The 24,688-nt window shown below is 36.7% G+C and overlaps 1 protein-coding gene across 12 annotated transcripts; it reads right to left on the reverse strand.

Annotated features, from left to right (window-relative positions):
• Window positions 1-1,815: 1,815 nt before the first annotated feature.
• On the reverse strand, window positions 1,816-24,346 carry LOC149255970 (uncharacterized). 12 transcript variants are annotated; one of them, XR_016267259.1, is made up of 6 exons: window positions 24,062-24,346; window positions 13,442-13,599; window positions 13,016-13,191; window positions 12,530-12,861; window positions 10,630-11,003; window positions 9,804-10,475 (listed from the first exon to the last, which is right to left on the reverse strand). XR_016267259.1 is itself a non-coding variant. In XM_089460616.1 (3 exons), exons 2-3 carry the CDS (start codon window positions 3,777-3,779, stop codon window positions 3,184-3,186), a joined length of 501 nt encoding a protein of 166 aa, XP_089316742.1. In that variant the 5' UTR covers window positions 3,780-4,012; window positions 24,062-24,346; the 3' UTR covers window positions 1,816-3,183. The 12 variants fall into 12 exon arrangements, 4 of the variants coding, with proteins under 4 accessions (XP_089316742.1, XP_089316745.1, XP_089316744.1 ...); XR_016267263.1 differs by lacking the exon at window positions 9,804-10,475 and having other exon boundaries at window positions 10,588-11,003; window positions 13,442-13,535; window positions 24,132-24,346; XR_016267262.1 differs by lacking the exon at window positions 9,804-10,475 and having other exon boundaries at window positions 10,588-11,003; window positions 13,442-13,535.
• Between the last annotated feature and the right edge of the window lie 342 nt (window positions 24,347-24,688).

The following is a 24,688-nucleotide window of genomic DNA, read 5'->3' on the forward strand; positions in this document are numbered from 1 at the left end:
AGAGGAAATATTTTATAATTCTAGTTGTGTTGTTCAATGATCAAAATATTTCTTTTATAAATTAGAGGGCAACAAAATAGTGAATTTGATTTATATCAATTATAATAAGGAAAACTCACCTCAAACATTATATCAAGTGTCTAGCATTTATTCATTAAGTGTTTAAATGGTTTATATTAAATAGAATACTAATTAAGTATTCCATTGTTTTTTTAATAGACCAAGTATAGAAGATGTTTTTAAGTGCATTATTGAATTTGATTACGCATATTTGATATGGTGAGAAGTCATGTTGGTCAAATAAAGCTTTGAAAACTTAAATATTTTATGGCATTGTCATGTAATTTGTATAACACATGATTACATTGAAATATTAAATAATATAAAACTCCTCCAAAAATAATATGAAGAGAATATTTGATAAAATGTGTCTGAATGTATATTAATAGATCCTTCAAAAAAAATTACATTCACGAATCATATAAACCTACTCTTAAGATATTCGCTCAAGTAGATCAAGAATGGCTTCTACACCATATTTATTTATCTTGGGCTTCTTGCAATGTTCTTTCTTTGGCATCCATGCCTATACTATGGTATTAATTGGAATAGAGCCAAGTTCTATGTCATCAGGATTTGGTACCCAATATTGCTCTAAAATTTTTCCATTGTATTTCCCTGACATAGGCTTCCACCAGTCAACCTTTACATGAAGATTCTCACTTTCATTATCCCTAAAGATATCTGAGATGGATTTTGTCATCCAAATCATCTCTCCTGCATCCTCGTTTCCTAATCTAACTAGCAACATCTTTCCTTTCTCAACATCAATCATCGGATTGAAAGTTGGTTTTGGCTTGTTGCATTTGGGTCCAACATATATTGGTTCATCTATCACATTATCAAAATCTCCATCCATAATACTTGAGATTACTTGGAGTGCATTATGATCAACATCAACAATGTGCCTTGTCCTGAGCCAGAAATCCTCAGAAGATGAATCACTCCCATCTATTATTCTATGATCACTATAGATTCCATCTAATGTAACAAGAACTTTTCCCAATACACCACTTCATTTTTCCATTCCTCTGTAACAATTGGTGAATCCTCATTCCCAATAGTGTCTTTCCACATTTTTATGTATGATGTTATCCCTTCCTTTAGTTCTTTTAAATAGACATCATTTTGTTTGGAAGCTAAGAAAGATGGCTTCCCTATGGGAATTATAGGTCGGCCTTCATCATCTATATTCCATAACTCAACTGGTTCTGACCACTCAATATCTCTAATTGATTCTTTGTACCTTAGTACTGGAACATCATTGAGTACAAGAAATTGGAAGTATTGGACACTAAGATGTCCAACTAGTGCATTTTTTCCCTCCTTGATGTATCCATTAAGGAAACTTTTGAAGTCATAGACCTTGTCAATAAGTGTAGGTGGAAACACTCGATTTTCTTCAATTGTGAGATATGTATCCATCATTTCAGGTAAAGAATAAATATCTTTACTTTTTAGGTTGGAAGACATTCTTCCGTAGGTTCCATCTATGTCTTCATGGGTGTGCCCCACAGGAAAGAACCCAACCTCAATAGTGATGAAGACACCAAGTGCAGTTAAAAGAGATAGAAACATGAAAAGATAGCGATTCTTATTATCACTTGCTGCATTGTCCAAATGTAACAACAAATGTGGAGGAAGAGGTTTAAAATCAACATTTTGACTTTTTGAACTTCCATGAGATATAAAATCATCCTTGTACCCTTGACATTTTGAGTAAATAGAGGTGTCAAGTAATGCATTTGTATGTGGGTTTCTTGAAATTCCACTTTCATAAAGTAGATCGCCATACATATCCATTTGTGGGTCTTCAAGGTCCCTTAAGCACTTTGAAAGGGATGTAATAGTAAATTGTGATCCCATATGGACAAATGGTAAGGAGAAATGACCAAAACCTCCTGCCTTATGCCCATGTGTAAGCATACCTGTCAATGACAAACCTAAATTTGTTCCTACAATAGATTTAGATTTGACATGTAGCCTTGGGATTGAAGTCTTTGTTTTGTCCATTTTATCATGGATAATGCTCAAATACTCCTTTGGAAACCGCTCTGACATAATTCTATGGGCATAGTAGCAATATCTTCCACACATAACAATCTTGTTATGTTTCTTCAACCTACCTCGTGCCTTTTCTTCCATCTCTTTTGTAGTTGCTGACTTCATTTGTGCTCTCAACAGAATACATTCACTGCATTTACTGAAGTTGGTGTTCTTTGAAAATGCCACATCTCGAAACTTAGTATTCCAGATCTTGCTCATTATTGACTGTGATATTGATGGGTAATTGAGCTTTTGAAGAGCCTCATTGATCTCTTTTAACAAAGAATTTTGTGTGTAAGTCGAAGGAAGCAATCTTAAAGGAGCAGATGTTCCATCTTCTTCAACTTGACGTGTTTGGTTTGGTGAAAATTTTGAATTATCCATTACAATTTTGTGCAATATTTCTATGGCTGCCACTGTGTGAGCTCTTGCTTTGCATGTGTTGGTGTTACCATGAATAGCTTTGATCTGTCCATGTTGGAAATAATGCTGGTAGTTATAGAATGTGCTTTGAGGAATTTTACGTATCTTATACCATGCTTTCTTACAAATAATATTCCCATTAAATCTCATGTCCTTTACATTTCTAGCAATAGGTGGTAGGCCATGGCCATGGCCCTTTGACATGACTGTGTTTGACATGAGTGAATTCAAGACAAATTCTCTAATACCATTTTTATTTATTTGTCTCATATCCCTTCTAGCACCTGCAATGGCCTTCCTATCCACATGTTGAAGACAATCTTTTCTACAACATACATCTGCTGCCAAAACTCGAATTTCTTTCTCTTCATCTATTTTTGTTTGACATTTTGCAATTTTTTTTGTAGCCATAACTCGTTTAATCCTTTTATATGGCTTTGTTACATGCATATCAATTGAGTTTCTATCTTTTTCATTACAAAAGTACCCATCCCAATTGTTTAAGGGATTTGTGTCCTCTATAACATCCCATATCACCATTTCCTTGGATGGCTCCTTGAACTTTTCCTTGACCCTTAATATCACACCTTTGTTGTCCACCAACTTATTTATTGGCCATCTAACCAAACAGTGTATAGACATATCCCCAATTCTTCATATCTCACAATTTCCATCTATCTCTTCTAGAAAAACACCAAAATCCATTTCACCTAGTGTTTCACCCTCAACAATGTCATGCTCGTGGACATTAACTAGCAATCCTTTGGCAACGCACATGCTTGTTCCCATGCATTCATGTGTAAGAGAAACCTTTGTACATATGAATCTAACCCTATATTGGGGAATATTTGTGGCATGATCATGACAGTGAGGCTCCAAATCTGATTCTGGCCAAATTTCATAAGATTCTAATGCACCCCCAATTGTATGCTCAAATCCTGTTAGATGTGGTAGAGGATCATTATGTTTTAACACCTTCTCGATTTTAACCATTATGCATCCTTTCTTTACCATCTTTCCATGCACTTTATGCCCAAGCTCTTTATTGAATATGGAGCCCTCGCCCACCTTCACTCCATGTTGCAAAAGATCTACCTTGTTTCCAATAGAAAATGTGGAAGAAACATTTGCACCTATAAACGAATGTAAATAAGGTTAGTATTTACTCAAAAAAACATTTATTATGCTATCAATAATATATAACACATGCTTCAATATTTTGATTTACCTATGTTGTGTCTCAAATCCATGATCTTCCATGGATGTATGTCCCCTTCATTAACATCCTCATCAATCAAATCTGGTTGAGTTACATCAATTATCAAAATTGTAACATAACCAGCATTAACCCTTTCTCCAACATAATAAGTTCCAAACTATGCAGATTCGACCCTTCCTAGCGCAATGACTTGATCATTAATAAGGAGATCAACATAGTCCCCTTTTGCCAAAATTATATTTTCCATTGTAGCTTGTATCAATTCTGTAACAACAATTAAATCGTAACTTGTAATTAAAAGGTTGAACTGTGTAAAGTGCGACTTTATATTTTCACAAAAACACACAACTTACAAAAAAGTAATATAGATGCAAAATTTAAAATAGTATGGTAGTAATATTGTATGTAATGAAACATTGTTTCCTCAAATGAAAGCTAACAATCAATATCATTCCTTCTACTACAAACATAAGCATATTGCTAGAAACAACATTACGTGGTCAAATAAATCTAGCACATGCTAGATCTCCTTCTATGACAAACAAGCACATTGTCAATAAGAATATTCTAAGGCAAAGGAAATCCACCACATGCTAAATTTCCTTCTAATGTAAATAGAAGCATATTACTCACAAAAACATTTCAAAGTAAAAGAAATCTTACACATTCTAGAGTTTATTCTAGCACAAACACAATCACATTGCCAAAAACAACATTGCAATGTGAAAGATATCTAGCATACGCTTGATTTACTTCTAGCACAAACAAAAGCACATTGCCAACAATAACATTGTAGGGAAAACAAAATCCAACAACTTCTATCAAAAACACAATCACATTTCCAATAACAACGTCGCAAGGTAAAATAAATTTAACGCATGCTAGCTTTACATGTAGCATAAATACAAGCATACTACCAAAAACAACATTTCATGCCAGAAGAAATCTAGTGCATGCTATATTTCCTTCTAACACAAACAAAATCACATTACCAATGTGAAGGAAATCTAACATGTGTTAGATTTCCTTCTATAATAAACAACCAAATTGAAAACAACAATATTGCATAGCAAAAGAAATCTAGCACAACTTCTAGCCCAAACACAAGCACAACATTTCCAATAACATTGCCAACGTGAAGGAAATCTAACATTTGCTAGATTTCCTTTTATCATAAACAACCAAATTGACAACAACAATATTGCAAAGAAAAAGAAATCTAGCATAGTTTCTAGCCCAAACACAAGCACGTTTCCAATAAAAATATTGCAAGGTGAAAGAAATTTAACGCATGTTAGCTTTACATGTGACACAAATACAAGAAAACTACCAACAACAACATTGCATGCCAATAGAAATCTATTGTGTGTTATGTTTCTTTTTAACACAAATCAAGAAAGTGTAATGGTGATTCTCTATTGTGAAGACCTATATTAAAAGTGGTGTAATGCTAATAAGACCAATGTAGCTACTGCCAAGATACCCGTGTAAAGTTTCATTGTTCAAAAGTTTAGGGCCTCCTTGGTAAAACCATGCATGTCATATTCAGTGACTATGGCATACTCTGAGGTAGATTCAGTAATAAATTTTGTGCATCAATAGAGTTTTGGCATTTTCTGGCTAAGTTAAGGCACCAACACCACAACTGTTATGAATCACCTAGTCAAGTCTCAAGAGAGAGCCTCTTTTGTCTCATCACTATATCAATCCATGAAATGGTGGAGAGCCTAACAACCTTCTCTTTTAATCACTCAAGCTAGACCAAATTGACAAGTTGTATTCCTACCTAACCAAACATTTTCCATGTTTTTGCTTCCTCATAAAAAGATAGCAGTCTAGGGGTTATCCTGATGCAAAATGTACCTCTCGGCAAACTATGTTAACACCTTGTTTTAGGAGATTAACCCACTAGCCTTTGTTCTATGGTGACTTTCCAAACCCAATAGGTCCTCCATAAGATTACTCTCGTATTGAATCTAAAACCATTTAACTATGATTAATTGGTAGCACATGCAATTTGCAAGGAAGGGTCACAGTTTCAGGTTTGGACCATTTAGTCAGGTTTATAGCTTAAATGGCAATTTCATACTTCGAGTTAACTATCTTTGACATATATAATATAACTGACCTAGTCCATTTTTATATCACTACTACAACAATCCATGAAATGTGCATGCAAGGTCTAAAATCAATGCTTGACTTGGCTTCCATAATAATGTTCCACATTTGAATGGACTTCCCAAAAGATTGCATTGTGTTTATATAATGCTTCATGCATCTCTAGTAAAAACTAAAGGCTAGATGCCAAATGTGTTTGTCAGATGTTGCTTATGAATGCATAAGATAAGGTTGGTGTATTTCATATATTCTCATGCATCTCTAGTAACAACTAAAGGCTAGTTGCCAAAGGTGTTTATCACATGTTTCTTATGAATGCATAGATAAGATTGGTGTCTTTCATATATTCTCATTACAATACTAAATGCTGGATCTAACTCTTCAATGGTCCATGGATTGAGTTTTAACTCGTTGAGGTATCTGTTACAATGGGCCAGTATCTTGAGCACTGGACAAACGGGTTGCTTGGTTTTTTATTGAATTCGATTACAAAGGAGGTATGCTAGAAACTCTTGACATCTTCTACGGTCCTCACTCAACCACAAAACAAGTGGATTACTGGTAATCCCAATTAGATGTTTGGGGTGCCATAATACCAGACATCTAATATCGGAACGTTCACTCAGATTTTGTGGGGATCGTATCAAAAGGAATGGAATGGCTCCTGGTTTCAATCAGGTTCCTACTTTATATAATATGGAACACACCCATCGGGAGCCCTCAAATGAACTGCGTATGTTTGTGCTTAAGGAGGCTCCCATCCATAATTGCATAATAAAGGACACTAGTCAAATGGCTCTTGGAAAGATAATCCTTGGAATGGACTCCCAATCGGTGCCACATAGACATAGCATAATGGAGAATAATGTAGATTATATTATCATTCATATGGCAGGTCAACATTGACACATTTCCAAAGGCAAATATTCCAATCCATATCTAGATCTGAGGTCTTCGGCTTCATCTCCTCCCTTATATAAAAATACAGAAATGGATACTTCCCCTATCTCAATATAGATACAGATGTGGAAAACCTAAATATATGATGAATCGTTGGGTCTTGAGCTGCTAACAGTCAAAAGGGCCTTCTTTCAGGAAAAAAAGACGTTTATTAATCTGGATCACCCCGGAATTGGATTGACTAGGAAAAAGAAGGCATCAAGTATAAAATTATATCCTCTTGTGTTGGTGTGGGGTCCAAGCTCAATACATGATTTTATGAAACCATTGAAGCATCTTGTTATCCATCCATTGATCTGGGTACCTCCAATGAATACTACGAAGCAATAGAGCATGAGCTGTTCACTCTTGCTCCCCCAATCATCCAGTTTCTTCACAGGCATGAGCTGTTCACTCTTGCTGATATTGGCTGCCAACAATCTGTCATTTCTCCACTGTGTGGAGGATGGGGAGACTAAAAAAATTGTAGAATTATTTGGAATTAGAGTCAGGCCTTTTGCTGAAGCCCAGTAAGCTCCCATCCATAATTGCAGAATAAAGGACACTAGTCAAATGGCTCTTGGAAAGATAATCCTTCAAATGGACTCCCAATCGGTGCCACATAGACATAGCATAATGGAAAATAATGTAGATTATATTATCATTCATATGGCAAGTCAAAACTGACACATTTCCAAAGACAAATATTCCAATCTATATCCAGACCTGAGGTCTTCGGCTTCATCTCCTCCCTCATATAACTAGCATTTGCACTTGATGTTGCAAAGGAAACGCCGTAAGGCATAGAGTGGGGAAGAATAGCGACATCTGAATGGACATTGTTGAAAGCAAGGGTGGATGGTCAAAAACCAAGAAACCAAGTGAACAGTGCATGTTTAATCAGAAGATTGGGAAAGTGTTCTTTGGACTGGTGATCATTGGTAAAATTGCAAGGAGGAAAATATATAGCAGTAAAATCTCACTGTTGGGAGAACAATGAGTGCACTTTGTCTGCAATATCTTTTCCTTCTGGTAGTAATAATTTGCATGTTTTAAGAAAACTTAATAATTTTTGTCATATTATAATTGGTGTATTTTTAATTTAATATAATTATTTATTATTATTATTATTTACTTTTTAGAAGGAAACACATACTTTTAACCATTAAGTTTTGTCATGTTATAATTGGTGTATTATGTTTTTTTTTTTTTAGCCAAATTTTCCTTTGATTCCCGATTAAAATCTATGTAAATTCAATTCTAGATTCTAATTCTAAGAAAAGCGGTTCCAAGAAAGGGATTTGATTCCTGATTGAATTCTAAATAAATTCAACCCTTGATTCTGATCCCAAGAAAGAGGTTCTCAAAGGGGAAATATATATAGAGAGAGAGAGATCCAATGGCGAGCAGCAAGGAATTTATTTTCCACTAATGGGCGAGTTCAATTCCCATTAGGACTTTTCCTGGAATCATGAGGCCACCTAGAGGTAGTGATCAAATGTGTGGCTGCACCTAGAAGGATTGTATTAAATGGTTTCATGACCCATGCACACATTAATGGATCAAAGGCCACAACAATTTACTTCAATATTAATCAAGTCCAATGGGTTACCTCAATTAGTTTAAATGGACTGTTTGAAGGTGGAGTTTGCCATGAGGTCTCTGGTTCAAGTCCTGATGAGTCTTGAGTCTGATTGGGTCCTGGTGGGTTACCAGCTGCCATTGTGGCTGGCAGTTGAGTTGTCCTCCATCTGGATATTCCAAGGGAAGAAGCGGGGGGGGGGGAGCGGGGATCCCAAGTTTTTTTGGGGGACTACACACACACACATCATCCATCTAGATATTCTAAGGAAGTGAGGGGGTCCCCGAGGTTTTTTGGGGGAAAAAAAATATAAATATAAATATATAGATATATGTGTGTAGAGAGAGAGAGGTGCCCCTCTAACAGCAAAGAATCATATATATAACTGAAAACCAATCACAAGAATCTAAAGTTCTATTCATATTTCATAAAAGCATGGTTCTGTTCAATGCCCATGAAACTACAGACAATAAGAGAGTATCACTGCATTGAGCATTTGTAGTTACATAAGAATAACACAAATCTTTATTTTTTTCAAGGGAAAGAATTGAAAGTAAAAGATTAGATGATTGATTTTACAGCGGATACAATAAAAGACTTATGTTCTTTTTATTTTTAGCCAAATTTTCCTTTGATTCCCGATTAAAATATATGTAAATTCAATTCTAGATTCTGATTCTAAGAAAAGAGGTTCCAAGAAAGGGATTTGATTCCTGATTGAATTCTAAGTAAATTCAACCCTCGATTCTGATTCCAAGAAAGAGGTTCTCAAAGGGGAAATATATATATAGAGAGAGAGATCCAATGGTGAGCAGCAAGGAATTTATTTTCCACTAGTGGGCGAGTTCAATTCCCATTAGGACTTTTCCTGGAATCATGAGGCCACCTAGAGGTTGTGATCAAATGTGTGGCTGCACCTAGAAGAATTGTATTAAATGGTTTCATGACCCATGCACACATTAATGGATCAAAGGCCACAACAATTTACTTCAATATTAATCAAGTCCAATGGGTTACCTCAATTAGTTTAAATGGACTGTTTGAAGGTGGAGTTTGCCATGAGGTCTCTCGTTCAAGTCCTGATGAGTCTTGAGTCTGATTGGGTCCTGGTGGGTTACCAGCTGCCATTGTGGCTCGCAGTTGAGTTGTCCTCCATCTAGATATTCCAAGGGAAGAATGGGGAGGGGGTGATCCCCAAGTTTTTTTGCGGCGATTACACGCACACACATCATCCATCTGGATATTCTAAGGAAGCGAGGGGGTCCCCAGAGGTTTTTTTGGGGGAAAAAATATAAACATAAATATATAGATATATGTGTGTGTAGAGAGAGAGAGGTGCCCCTCTAACAGCAAAGAATCATATATAGAACAGAAAATCAATCACAGGAATCTAAAGTTCTATTCATATTTCATATTTCATAAAAGCATGGTTCTGTTCAATGCCCCTGAAACTACAGACAATAAGAGAGTATCACTACATTGAGCATTTGTATTTACGTAAGAATAACACAAATCTTTATTTTTTTCAAGGGAAAGAATTGAAAGTAAAAGATTAGATGATTGATTTTACAGTGGATACAATAAAAGACTTATGTTTTGGGCTGTCTAATTGCTTGTACAATGGAGAGACAAGGTGCCCAAAGAGAATTTGTAATTGCCTACGGAGCATAATAATTGACCTTTAATTTAAAGTAAACAAGACTATTGTGCAAGGCCGTCTCATGTTCAGGGATATGCTCTGACCTTCAGTCCTAATGATTCAAAATCGTTCCTTCGTGTAGGCCTCTGTCTGCAAAATTTTCTGAACTCCTCATCAGAACTAGAAGATTCTGATTGGTCTAGCTCAGAAGAGAATTTGGACTTCTTACATTTTGATCCATTAATCTGTCGATGACCTACCGTGTCATATTCACTAACCAATTCAAACTTCAAATATATTGCTGGAGATGGAGATTTTTGCATTTGAACTTGTACAATCAGGTTGAGTTTCCTGTTCATCATGATATTTGTTGGAATTCCCACTTTTCGTATAGGTCATTTTTGTCCAAATCTATCCTAAGTCATTTTTACACAGTCACTATTGTATACCTATTGATCAATCAGAAAAGAAAAATGCTACTATGTCAATCAGAGATCAAATTTTGCTACACAACATCTTCTTTCATTGTGAGTGTCTCTTTGATGTCTTTTTAACATGCTGTTAGATCTGAAAAGGAAAATGTGATAAATCAGAAAGTTTTACCAATGGTGAACATTTGACAATGCAAAATGTTGGAAAGGAAAGTTGCTCAAATATGCATTCCTGGTCCATTTCCTTCCATTAGGACTTCTTTGTCACCATCAAGAGCCTTCAATGCCACCCAAGATTACTCCTCAAGGTCCTATCAGTCCAGACCACTCTCTAGAGGAAATAGTAACCTAAAAGACTTTGATGAATCAAATTTAGTAGTATAAATCAAACCTTTACATGAGTATTGGGAAAAGCAGATGTTCGAAGCGTTTCCTGTACTTCACTTGACAATTTCTTTTTCGGCTTGCTCAGGATGAATGCAGCTTGATCAGAAGTTGCATCAATAGAAGTTATTCGATAGCCACTGTCCCAGCGTCTGTGAATACCTTCACTTGGATAGAGAAAATCAAGCTCAACAGACTAAACAGATGCAACTAGTAGTTAATGAGAAATAATGGTTTATTAAAGAGATTCAGATTATAAAGCAAATAGCATGGCAAATGCAACCTGAACTTTTGTGAAGAATAAAAATAATGCTATCTAACAGCAAAGAATCATATATAGAATAGATAACCAATCACAAGAATCTAAAGTTCTATTCATATTTCATAAAAGCATGGTTCTGTTCAATCCCCATGAAACTACAGACAATAAGAGAGTATCACTGCATTGAGCATTTGTAGTTACGTAAGAATAACACAAACCTTTATTTTTTTCAAGGGAAAGAATTGAAAGTAAAAGATTAGATGATTGATTTTACAGTGGATACAATAAAAGACTTATGTTTTGTATTTTTAGCCAAATTTTCCTTTGATTCCCGATTAAAATCTATGTAAATTCAATTCTAGATTCTGATTCTAAGAAAAGAGGTTCGAAGAAAGGGATTTGATTCCTGATTGAATTCTAAGTAACTTCAACCCTCGATTCTGATTCCAAGAAAGAGGTTCTCAAAGAGGAAATATATATAGAGAGAGAGATCCAATGGTGAGCAGCAAGGAATTTATTTTCCACTAATGGGCGGGTTCAATTCCCATTAGGACTTTTCCTGGAATCATGAGGTCACCTAGAGGTAGTGATCAAATGTGTGGATGCACCTAGAAGAATTGTATTAAATGGTTCCATGACCCATGCACACATTAATGGATCAAAGGCCACAACCATTTACTTCAATATTAATCAAGTCCAATGGGTTACCTCAATTAGTTTAAATGGATTGTTTGAAGGTGGAGTTTTCCATGAGGTCTCTGGTTCAAGACGTGTTGAGTCTTGAGCCTGATTGGGTCCTGGTGGGTTACCAACTACCATTGTGGCTGGCAGTTGAGCTGTCCTCCATCTGGATATTCCAAGGGAAGAAGGGGGAGGGGAGGATCCCCAAGTTTTTTTGGGGGGATTACACACACACATATCATCCATCTGGATATTCTAAGGAAGTGAGGGGTCCCCAGAGTTTTTTTTGGGGGAAAAAATATAAATATAAATATATAGAGATATGTGTGTAGAGAGAGAGAGAGGTGCCCCTCTAACAACAAAGAATCATATATAGAACAGAAAACCAATCACAAGAATCTAAAGTTCTATTCATATCTCATAAAAGCATGGTTTTGTTCAATGCCCATGAAACTACAGACAATAAGAGAGTATCACTGCATTGAGCATTTGTAGTTACGTAAGAATAACACAAATCTTTATTTTTTTCAAGGGAAAGAATTGAAAGTAAAAGATTAGATGATTGATTTTACAGCGGATACAATAAAAGACTTATGTTTTGTGCTGTCTAATTGCTTGTACAATGGAGAGACAAGGTGCCCAAAGAGAATTTGTAATTGCCTACGGAGCATAATAATTGACCTTTAATTTAAAGTAAACAAGACTATTGTGCAAGGCCATCTCATGTTCAAGGATATGCTCTGACCTTCAGTCCTAATGATTCAAAATTGTTCCTTCGTACAGGCCTCAGTCTGCAAAATTTTCTGAACTCCTCATCAGAACTAGAAGATTTTGATTGGTCCAGCTCAGAAGAGAATTTGGACTTCTTACATTTTGATCCATTAATCTGTCGATGACCTACCGTGTCATCTTCACTAACCAATTCAAATATATTGCTGGAGATTTTTGCATTTGAACTTGTACAATCAGGTTGAGTTTCCTCTTCATCATGATATTTGTTGGAATTCCCACTTTTCGAATAGGTTATTTTTGTCCAAATCTATCCCAGGTCATTTTCACACACTCACTATTGTATACCTATTGATCAATCAGAAAAGAAAAATGCCACTGTGTCAATCAGAGATCAAATTTTGGTACACAACATCTTCTTTCATTGTGAGTGTCTCTTTGATGTCTTTTTAACATGCTGTTAAATCTGAAAAGGAAAATGTGATAAATCAGAAAGTTTTACCGATGGTGAACATTTGACAATGCAAAATGTTGGAAAGGAAAGCTGCTCAAATATGCATTCCTGGTCCATTTCCTTCCATTAGGACTTCTTTGTCACCATCAAGAGCCTTCAATGCCACCCAAGATTACTCCTCTGGGACCTATCAATCCAGGCCACTCTCTAGAGGAAATAGTAACCTAAAAGACTTTGATGAATCAAATTTAGTAGTATAAATCAAACCTTTACATGAGTGCTGGGAAAAGTAGATGTTCGAAGCGTTAATCAAGCTCAAGCTCAATAGACTGAACAGGTGCAACTAGTAGTTAATGAGAAATAATGGTTTATTAAAGAGATTCAGATTATAAAGCAAATAGCATGGCAAATGCAACCTGAATTTCTGTGAAGAATAAAAATAATGCTATCTAATTTTTCAGAACAAAAGATCACCTGATTTGAAAACCCTGCATTCCTTGACATAACCATACCCCGTTGATTTCTAGCAGTTGCCATTGATGTCACATAAAATCCCTCTTTCCATTTCCTGCTAATCCATTTAAATGGAAATGAATCGCTCACTTTATATGATTGTTGAGTATAGAGTGTACCTAAGATAAACCGGTGCATCCTCAGATCACTACAAGGAAGTTTAGTAAACACTCAAAAGCCTCAGCATCAAGAGTATTTCCCAGAAGCACAAACATTACAGATATTACTCCAACAGTCCAGAGTAACAATCAATACCCCAACTTCAACAACATGGTTTGATTTACTTTAGGAACAACTATGGCTAAATAAAACTCCAGCAAACATTTATGGTAGCTTCTATACTCTTTAACTTCGAGATATCTAGCTTCTAGAATCTATACTCTTAAACTTAAAAATATTAATGGTACAGAGATCTAATTTTAAGGTATTAGGACCATTTTTGTCGATGCATGCATTTCACTTCAACAATGTTCCTTGCTATGTTCAGGTTGTTTAGAAGTTAGAACGTTGTATAGGTTCATATGGTTACAGGGTGTTTTTGGTCAATTTTGGATAATGGTACCACCTCATTGCATTAGTAACTAGGCACTACATATCTTTATATGTTCTTGACTATGCTACAGACATGGTCACAAGTGACCATGACACATGGGACTAGAGGCCCACTTCAATGTCCATCATTTTTTTATGTTTGTTGCATCCATATAACACCCAAAATATTATCTGCTAAAGTGGAAACAATGAATATTGGCCAATACACAGGCTGTGCTATTGCTTTGCAAAATATAGAGCCTATGTCCCCTGGCTTTTTCAATCAGCAAGAAACATAACCTTGCATACTCTGTTTTGAATAAAAACTATTAATTTACCTCTAGATTTCTCTTCCAAGCCAAAGCTACTACATTCAACCCAACCTATATCTCCCCTCCTGATTAAGGCTTAAGATCTTCAGTGGACACAAGTCTGTCTATATGCAGCTCAGAGTTCCCGTGGCATCTATCTTTGCCTACTTCCAATCAGAAAATAATATAATTTTATGAATGCCCACAAACAACCAAGGGTTAGGTCAATGGGAGCAGATAGTAGAGTACAAATTTCATTTTTACACAGTCACTATTGTAAATCTTTTATGGACTTCTAAATGCTTTACTAGCTTCACAACTAATATGGGAATGTTTAACTAAGGATAAAAGGCAATGAGCTGTTCACTCTTGCTCCCCCAATCATCCAGTTTCTTCACAGGCATGAGCTGTTCACTCTTGCTGATATTGGCTGCCAACAATCTGTCATTTCTCCACTGTGTGGAAGATGGGGAGACTAAAAAAATTGTAGAATTATTTGGAATTAGAGTCAGGCCTTTTGCTGAAGCCCAGTAAGCTCCCATCCATAATTGCAGAATAAAGGACACTAGTCAAATGGCTCTTGGAAAGATAATCCTTTGAATGGACTCCCAATCGGTGCCACATAGACATAGCATAATGGAAAATAATGTAGATTATATTATCATTCATATGGCAAGTCAACACTGACACATTTCCAAAGACAAATATTCCAATCTATATCCAGACCTGAGGTCTTTGGCTTCATCTCCTCCTTCATATAAAAATACAGAAATGGATACTTCCCCTATCTCAATAGATACATATGTGGAAAACCTTAATAATGATGAATCGTTGGGTCTTCAGCTACTAACAGTCACAAGGGCCTTCTTTCAGGGAAAAAAGACTTGTATTAATCTGGATCACCCCGGAATTGGATTGACTAGGAAAAAGAAGGGCATCAAGTATAAAAATATATCCTCTTGTGTTGGTGTGGGGTCCAAGCTCAATACTTGACCCCAACCAACCATGCCTCTAGTACTAGATAGAGTGTGAATGAAAAATCAAAGCAGAATTTGCAGTCTTAGACCAAGGCTAATATCCATAAGTGCTCTCCAGTCAGCATTTCACTCATCCTGTGCAGACAAATTAGAGAAATGCTCAAACAAAGCATTTTTAGCACCAGCACCATGATTTGATCTATTATGAATTCCTTTAAGACGGACTCAATTTACAAACTAGCTATTAATGTAGTAATGTTATTGTCCAAACAAAGCTGAAAAGCACGGGCAAGAAGGCAACAGCTCTAGCATTACTACAGTTACCAGTAGAGTAAAGTTCAGAAATACAGGCACTAAGACAAACAGCTATATAATCAATTTAGTTGTCATCTCAGTAAAGTTTACAGGTGCGGGCATTAAAGATAATTGCAAAATTGAATAGTGCACAACAATCAGGCAGATCATTGTCAATGAAAAACATCACTTGTCTATTGTCATTTAGAATAGCATCACTTGTCTGTTGTCATTTAGAATAGGTGCCAAAGGCAACTGCCGGGAAAAAAAAGATGTACAAAGGGGAAAGCACAACAAGTGCACCCTAGAGCATGAGCTGTTCACTCTTGCTCCCCCAATCATCCAGTTTCTTCACAGGCATGAGTTGTTCACTCTTGCTGATTTTGGCTGCCAACAATCTGTCATTTCTCCACTCTGTGGAGGATGGGGAGACTAAAAAAATTGTAGAACTATTTGGGATTAGAGTCAGGCCTTTTGCTGAAGCCCAGTAACTATGAGAAGAGGTTTTTGCATTGGCTCATTCAAAATTTTGAAAATAAACTGTGGTTATGGGAAAACAGATGGCTCTCTTTAGACAGTAGGATGGTCATGATAAAGGTAGTCCTACAAGGTATCATTGTCTACTGGATGCATTTGTTTCATTTTCCAATGTCAATTATTCACAAAATCAACTCCACCATGGCAGATTCCTTATGGGTTGGGTCCGGTTACAAAAATACGCTTCACCTATCTAAACTAGACTCAATTTGCAAGCCCATTGATGGAGGTTGGGGCATCAAACACACTCACACTTTCAATCTGGTACTTCTCATCAAAAATCTATGGACGGCCTTCAAGTGCCTTGGTATTTAGCAAAAAATCATTATTAAAAAATATCTCAATCATGCTACCCTGGAAAACTGGATCCTAGTTGGGGCTCCGGTTAAGAATAATGTGTCTTTCATTTGGAATATCTTGACGAAATCTAAGCCTTGGATACAGGGATATATAATATGGATGGTTAGACGTGGCGACATAATTCGCATTGACCTTGATGCAATCATTGAATTGGCTGGGAATCACATTCTTCCTCCCCCAATCATCCAGTTTCTTCACGGGCATGAGCTGTTCACTCTTGCTGATATTGGCTGCCAACAATCTGTCATTTCCTCCTCTTCCAGTTGGCCACATGCTGAAAATTTGGCTCTTCTGATGGAGCTCAATGTCAAATGGGAAAATTACAGATCTCATCTCTATCATGCAGATATTGCTCTGTCTAAGAGGGCAGATAGGCATTCTTGGGGCGGTCTTTCTCATGGTGGAGAAATCTCTACCAAAGAAACATACAAGTACATATACAACATGCAAAGGTAGTGCACTAGAACTATTTAGCAAAATAAAGGCACCACCTAGTGCTATGGATAATTCAGTTGGTTGAACTACATAAAGTATTTCGAGGTGTGAGTTCAATTCTCTTTGGTGCATCCAGACTTGACCTGACCAGACTTTATGTGTTCAGTGGCCATCCAGTTCAGCCCTCTACAGTAAATCAGTCTTATCATATCTGGATTCATATTTCCACCCACTACAAAGGTCTAATCAGACCTGTAGCTATTTATGGACACCGTTCAGTCTACTGGCCATCCAGTTCAGCCCTCTATAGTAAATCGGTCTTATCAGTTCTGTTTTGATATTTCCACCCACTAGAAAGGTCTAATCAGACCCGGTCTTATCAGTTCTGTTTTGATATTTCCACCCACTAGAAAGTTCTAATCAGACCTGTATCTATTTATGGACACAAGAAATAAAGAATGAAATGTTTCAGGAAGTTTCCGGGCATCCACCATGGCTCCAGCCACTGTAACTGCTGCAACTATTAATCGCTCTGAGAAGCCATATTCAGATCATTAAGAAGATTTTATATATGATCTTCTGGGTGGAAGTTTTCTTGTAACTTGCTTTTGTTTTGAATGAACGCATGCTGGAGAAAGCAAGTCCGTTCATATGAATGATAAACGCGGGTGGGGTGAGAAATCAGAGACGCGGGGGCTCTTTTGTCCTTCTGATTCAACTTGATTGATGTCCAAATTTACCTCTGAAAACTCAGAGAATGCATGTCCTTGGAATGGTATTTGGTGTATGCAACACACCAGAGAATTGGTTGCCACAATATTCTCTAAATTAGGATTGGAAGGTATCATTTCCTCATCGCTTCACAATCTCTAGTTATTGTGCACTCTGAATCTTATAAAAAAAATTGTCATTGAAAGAATTCCATCATAGTTTGTGTAGCTTAAAGCGCTCCTGGGAATACATGACCTTAGTTTTAGTTCGCAGTGGGGTTTTATTTCAAAGGAACTGTCTAATTCTACTCACCTTTAAGGGGCAAAACTTGGAAGTTTGAGAGGGTCCATACTTCGAATGGCCTTAAAGGAAGTATTCCAGCTCCTTTGACTTGCTGAACCCATCTTGATTCTCTGTCATCTTTTTGGCTTGAATCCAACTAGATCGATCTCATCTTTAACCACAGATCTGTAATTTTGGGATAGTGTTTGTGGATTCATTCAACTAGACACCACAATTACATTGGCACCTATGTAAATAACAGATCTGATGTTATATGGGCATGTAGCTTCAAGGACAGAATGGCGTAAAGCCATTGCCACTTTGAGTCAGTTGGCCTTCCTAAACCTATGTAGAAGTAGCCTCACCAGCAAGATTTATGAACCCATCATGAGTTAACCTTGACAAATCTATGAGCAAGATTAGATCCAGCAGAAAACAGCAAGGAGGGACTCATTCCTGGAAACAAGCGGAATGGAGAATAGTGATTCCCCAATCTGCATGCAAGTTGAAAGTTGAAGCTTATATATAAGCAAGTAACTTGTTGTGAGGTATATTTTTTTGGTGGGTCTGATTCATGCGAATTTGAACTTTAAATTTCATGGTTTACATAATATTTCATTACATGGTAGTTAAATAGATACAGTTACAAAGAACCAAGGTGTCCCAGATCTGAGCAAAAATGTCCCAGATCTAAGCGGAATACAATTTTTCCAACATCTGTGGCAATTCTCTGTGCTCATTTTAATCACATCTTTGCCAATATTTTCGGAATTTTGGCCATCTGCATGGAAGCTACTATTGATACTCAATGGAAATCTGGACTCAGTCTTTTCAGCATCTAATGCAGTTTTCTCTGCTCATTGTTCCTCGACCAACTGTATCCAGCTTGCAGCTCAGTGAAATCTAGTCACAGCCTTTCCAGCGTCTATAGCAGTCTTCATCATTGTAATCACTTCTTGGCCACTATACGAGAGTCTTGAGCTAACTGTATCAAGCAGATGGGTACACGGGAAAATGCACTGACAGGTGAATTTCCTGGCACGTTGTACCTATTCAACGATCTTAGAATTTTAAGTTGTGCACTGGGTTTTCGTTTTTCTTCACTGGTCTCACGGTTTTTATATTCCTGGATTACAGATCTAATTAAGTTGTTTTTTATTATAATAATCTTGCAGGTGTTGATTTGAAGGGAAGTTTGAAGCTTGTTTGTTATGGTGTTGGTTTTATACAACAATAAATTCACCATAACAAGTTCTGGGAATTTGTAATCAATATTTGGAAAATCCGGTGGAAAGAACAGAGTATAATTGTTTAACACTAGCATGGGAAGCCTTAAAAGCCTGCCATTATTGAATTTGTATGCAAACAAATTGGGAGGGTAAATACATGTTCCTCTTCCTCAGCAATTTCTCTGGACTAATCATCCCTGAGAAGATAAATCCGAACAGGTACACATTCAAATCTTCGATTGTGATTTCGTTTCAAAGAAAAAATGCATAAAGATATTACCAGCTAGAGGCGTGCAGTGCTGCAGTCCCTCTAACGGTCAGATTCTGTTGGTATGGTCCCATTCAACAAGTTGTTATATGGAATTTGGATCCATTGAAAGTGTGTGCAATTAGACAATTCCTTTGGAATAGAGCCGTATCGAAAATAAAGGTGAGGTCACTAACATTCCAGTAGTGCTTTAAGTTGTCCAAACTATGATGAAATTCTTTCTGTCAAATGTTATATGAAAGATTCAAAATGCAAATAACGAGAGGTTATCAAGAGATGGAGAAAAGTGTATCTTCCAACCCTATAATTGAAGAAGATTATGGCATTGGCAACCACTCTTCTAATGTGTTGTCTGCATGAAATACCATTCCGCAAGCATACATTCTTTGAATTCTCAATGACCCAGTTGGACAGTGTTCCAATTATATCAGAATTTAACTGCCTTTCATAATTACAGTAAAGCCTCCAAGTCCCCGCTTTAAACTCCTTGCTCTTAATGGATGATGGGAATTGATCAGCTTCCTCCAGTGTGTGTCCATTCAAAACAAAATCAAGCCAAAAAGAACATTTGCCCAGGGGGTGATAAATTTGCAGCAGTTACTGGGGATGGCATGAACACAAGTAGCATCATAACACCAACTTTATACATTTCTTCCATGTTGAGAGCTAGGATTGCATTCTCTAGTCAACTGGTCGTTAATTGCATCCCTTTGCATTGTAAATTTCGTTCATAAGGATGAAGGCATTGTCTATCTGTTTAAAATTTTATGAAAAAGAAATTTTATTATTGAAAGAAAGGAGTTGGAAGTATAATTCCAAGTTCTTAAGCAGAAGTCTTAAAATAGATGAACTTTTACCATAATATGTACTTAGCATTGAGTGTGATGTTGAGGTACACAAAACTCAGCTGTATGAAAAAGGTGAGCTTCGACAAAAGCTGTAAATTCATACTTGTGGCTTCATTTAGGCTATCTTAGTTTATTGAAAATAAAATTTATGTTTTTTTATTTATGTATTATAATTTTAACAAATGATTGGAAGCTTGTGAAAATTGCATAAAAAGCCAAAATCTAAAAATGGTGAAAATCAATAGGGTCATCAGAGTCTCCAACATGATTTTCAATAACCACCCATACTATATAGGTTGTAAATGTGGTATTATCATAAAATATTATAGCTTGCAATTATCACAAGTATAATAAAAATCATAATATTATTGGTAAAGATTATTGTATATGAAAAATTATGGAAACAATCATGTAGAGATTTTCTAACAAAATTATAGGTTTGAGGAAAACTCAAAGATAGTTTTGAGAAAGTTAACATGGGGCATGTATTAGAAGGGAATTTTTTTAAAACATTCAAAATCATTGGAGTGATGATGATGTATTAGGTCCAAGACAATTATGGTGTGATAACCCAATATAACAAACTAGAAATCTAATTTTTGCAAAAGATGCATGAGAGGCTTACATAGGTTAGCATCATGGGCGATAATAATCAAATATAATAGCAGGAGCAACTCTCCCTAGCCAAGTCAACAACCATGCACAAGGTTTATTTTTTGCAATTTGTTAGTGTTATTTTACACTTGTGGCATTATTTTCTCTTTCTCTTTTATTAGAGAGACGTTTAGGGTTCAATCATGACATATAACCTCATGGAAAGGTGTTCCACATCATGATCTATCATTTCCTACTTCTTGCTCATTTACTGGATCTTTATCTTAGCCTCAACGTTTTATTATAAATAGAAGAGGTTTTCAAGTCACTTTGTACACACACTTAACTCTTGATCTCTCTCCACTTGTTTTGGGTTTTGCTGGCTAGAGAGATCTAGATGATGAAGCCCTAGACGCAAGAGGAAATGAGATAGTCTGGCCACAGTCAAGAAGTATTCTATATGTTGTCCTAATAGAGATATGATGCCCTAACCGCAGTCCAAACTAGGAGTTGAAGTTCTTGTTCAGTTGTGCACTAATCTGCTATCAAGGGAGGGCTAATGCTGCCCTAAACACAGTCTTAAAGGAAGAGTCATAGCCGCAGCCTTGGAGGAGCCCTAGTTGCTGTACAATGTGCCCTAGCCACAAGCCTTATATGCTGTCCTAAAGGGATTAAATCAAAGTGAAGAGAGGCTCCTTCGATGTCCCAAAAGAAGGCTCTTCATCACAGCAAGGAGGCTTCCATACGCTGTCAAAGGAAGCTCCAAAAGAGCCCTAGCCACAGTCTTCTATTCACAGCTAAGACGCAGTCAAAGAGAGCCTAAATGAACCCCTAATCCACAATAAGAAAGAGACTCAATACACAGTCCTAAAGGATGTGTTTTAGGTGTTGTTCAAGTAAGGAGACCTAACACATCTTAGCCGTAGTCTTGAAGCCCAACTGCGTTGAAGGGAGAAGTCTCTACAACTGTCTTATGAGGAGGACCTATACGCTGTCAAAAGAGGTTCTAACTTTGAGTTTTCTTCTAGTCTGGGTACTTGTCTATGATTTATGGCACATATGCATGCCTTGAAAGTGTGAGAATGCGCAAGAATAAACTCCTGGGATAAATACCCATTTGATTATAAGGACTTCTCTTACATTGATGTGAAAGTGTCAGGAAGGAAATTTGCAGATATCTTAACACAAAAACAAGCAATCACATTCCATTAAAATGCACTTAACTTTACATATGCCCAAAAGCAGAGGAAATAACTAAGCTGGAATCTGATCCAAGAAAATGCCCCATATTATCATCCTATGCTTAGTAATGCTTACAAGGAAATGGGTTGGGTATGTGTTTAAAGTTTGTACAATCAAAAAGAAAGAATCTAAAGGTAGCCCCAACAATCTGAACAGGCAACAGGATATCAGTTTACCAAGTCAATCTAATAATGTGGCACATATGGACTCATCTTGATATTGCTGCCTTGAGTTTACTGGCTATTTCACTTGTCAAAGCGAAGGATATTCCCTTCAATTATGTGTATACAATGGGCCAGTATCTTGAGCACTGAGGAATCAGATGAACGCAGTTGATTTTATCTCTCTAGAGGTAGCACTGGTGTATTCTAGCTGTGTAAGTGTCATTTAATGAGGTTGCAACTTTTCACATATTACAAAAATACGTGAATAAATGGCAAGATCATAAACAACCACACAAACGGCAATTGTTTTCCATTGAGAAGAATCTATATACCCCTCTCAAGGTCTTGCAAGGCAAGGACATGGATTGAGAAGAATATATATACTCTTCTCAAAATATTCCTAGTTCTCCAAGTCACAACCAAGCCTCAAGAACTTAACAGTTGGGAAGCATTGAAACCATATTCTTGTACTATGGTTTTCGTCATATGATTAATTAAGACACTAAAAAACTATACAAACATATGCATCCTATTGATAAAATCGGTATACCCCTATCAAGGTCTTGAAATGCAAGATCGGCTAGATTCACCCAGTTTTGGGTTGCGGTGTAGATATACGTATACTGCTCAGCCACAACTAGTATTTTTTCCTTCATCGCTTTCTTAGCAAGTGCAGAAGTGCCAAGAAAAAAAAAATTATGATTTTTTGGAAGGTCAATAGTCGCGGGTGTTTTAGTATAATTTTATCCCTGAGATGACAGGTTATGATGAAATCTGCAACGACTGGGAATCCGGTAGGGTATACGATGGGATGTAATGATTCTCGCTGGAGTGGGAGGAAGCTGCTATGGTCCCTGTCTCTTCTACTTTCCTAGTTTTGCTATGATATCGCTTGTTGTGCGCCTTTTCTACTTTCCTCGTTCTGCTATGGTCCCTGTCTCTTCTACTTCCGTCTCTGCAATTCAAATGTCTATGTGTACGATCGCAAATCTTCCCCGTCCGCAGACGAAATGGCTAACCTTCACTCTACTCTCCACAAAAGAGATCTAATTTGTCAAGGTTTTTAACCCAAAGGATCCATCTCCCCTAATGATTCATAAGAAATACCCTAAGCATAATCATAACTTTACAAAATACTCAGAGTGGAGGGTCCCCTCCTTAATCTCCACCCAAATCGGCACTAGCCGTCAATGTGCTCCCTCTTGATGAATCATCTCCTCAAACCTTCGATTTGATGTGCAAACAGAAAAAGCAATTCAGGGGAAGTGGAGGTGCCTTTGAATTAATCCGCCCATTTTTAGTTATGATGGGCATGGGAGCAATGTCAAAGATGATTGCAGGCAAGAACTGATCAGGGAAAACTCTTTGATTACCAAAGAAAGTGGGATGGTACGCCTCGGCAGAGAAATGCCCTCCAAATACTAATACTAATGAAAATTGTTGTGCCCTCCATGCAATGGAAAAATGATTCAAAAGAAATTATTTTCGAGTTGAAGAGGTGACCCCAGGAACAACTTTTGTGCCCTCCATAAAATCGAAAACCCCAGGAACAACTGTTGCGCCCTCCATACAATCTAAAAATGATTCAAAAGAAATTATTTTCGAGTTGAGGAGGTGACCCCAGGAACAACTAAGGAGGTGCGTCAGGTGGATATAGAGGGGGCTACAGAGGAGGCAGGAATGGCACTGGAGAGGATCGAGAAGCTAAAACATACATAAAAATTTTGCCTGCAGTTTCTACACCCTATCTTCAAAGAGCTATTTTTTAAGAAAACAAACAGAAAGCTAAAACACATACCTGTTTTAGGCAAAAACTATGGAAGATCGGCCTCACAGAAAAAATAATAGTAAATGCAGAGCTGGTAAACCTGTCTTGGCTATTACTCCTCAAAGCACGCTGATCTGTCTGCTCAAAAGTTTCCCAAATCGTTGAATACCAAATATTTAGAGCCCAACTTGCCAAATATCATATACTAATATAAGCCAGCTGGTTCAGAAAATAAGCTTTCCTCCTAGGCGTGAACCCTGACAGTGACACCTTAATCAATCGTTGGAAGAGAATGTTCAGGCGATGGGACTTCGAGCCAAGGAGATAAGAACAGCCGATTCGAGCCAAGCCCAGCCAAGGAGATAAGCGAAATTTTAAATTTTCCCACAAAATTTTAAATTTAAGTCTTCTTCATAATATTTTTTTAAAGGTTCATTTGCCAGCAGTTCTATTAATTGAATTTTCCCACAAAATTTTAAATTTTCCCATAAAATTTTAGATTTTCTCACAAAAATGTTTGAAAATTCTTCATCATAATAATTTTTTAAATGTTTATTTGCCAACAGTTCTATTAATTTACGCATTTATTTTATTAATATAAACCATATAATATTAACTAACCTTTGCATCCTAAAAAATTTATAAACACACATTTGC

This window comes from Pinus tabuliformis, chromosome 7, assembly GCF_031772625.1.
Source record: "Pinus tabuliformis cultivar Carrire ecotype Pingquan chromosome 7, CPIR1, whole genome shotgun sequence".
In the NCBI taxonomy this organism is placed as follows: Eukaryota; Viridiplantae; Streptophyta; class Pinopsida; order Pinales; family Pinaceae; genus Pinus; species Pinus tabuliformis.

Coding starts and splice junctions, on each gene's coding strand:
- LOC149255970 (XM_089460616.1), bottom strand. CDS start 3,779: ATGGATTTGAGACACAACATAG. Junction 3,663..3,757: donor GGATTTGAGACACAACATAG/GTAAATCAAAAT, acceptor ATTCGTTTATAG/GTGCAAATGTTTCTTCCACA.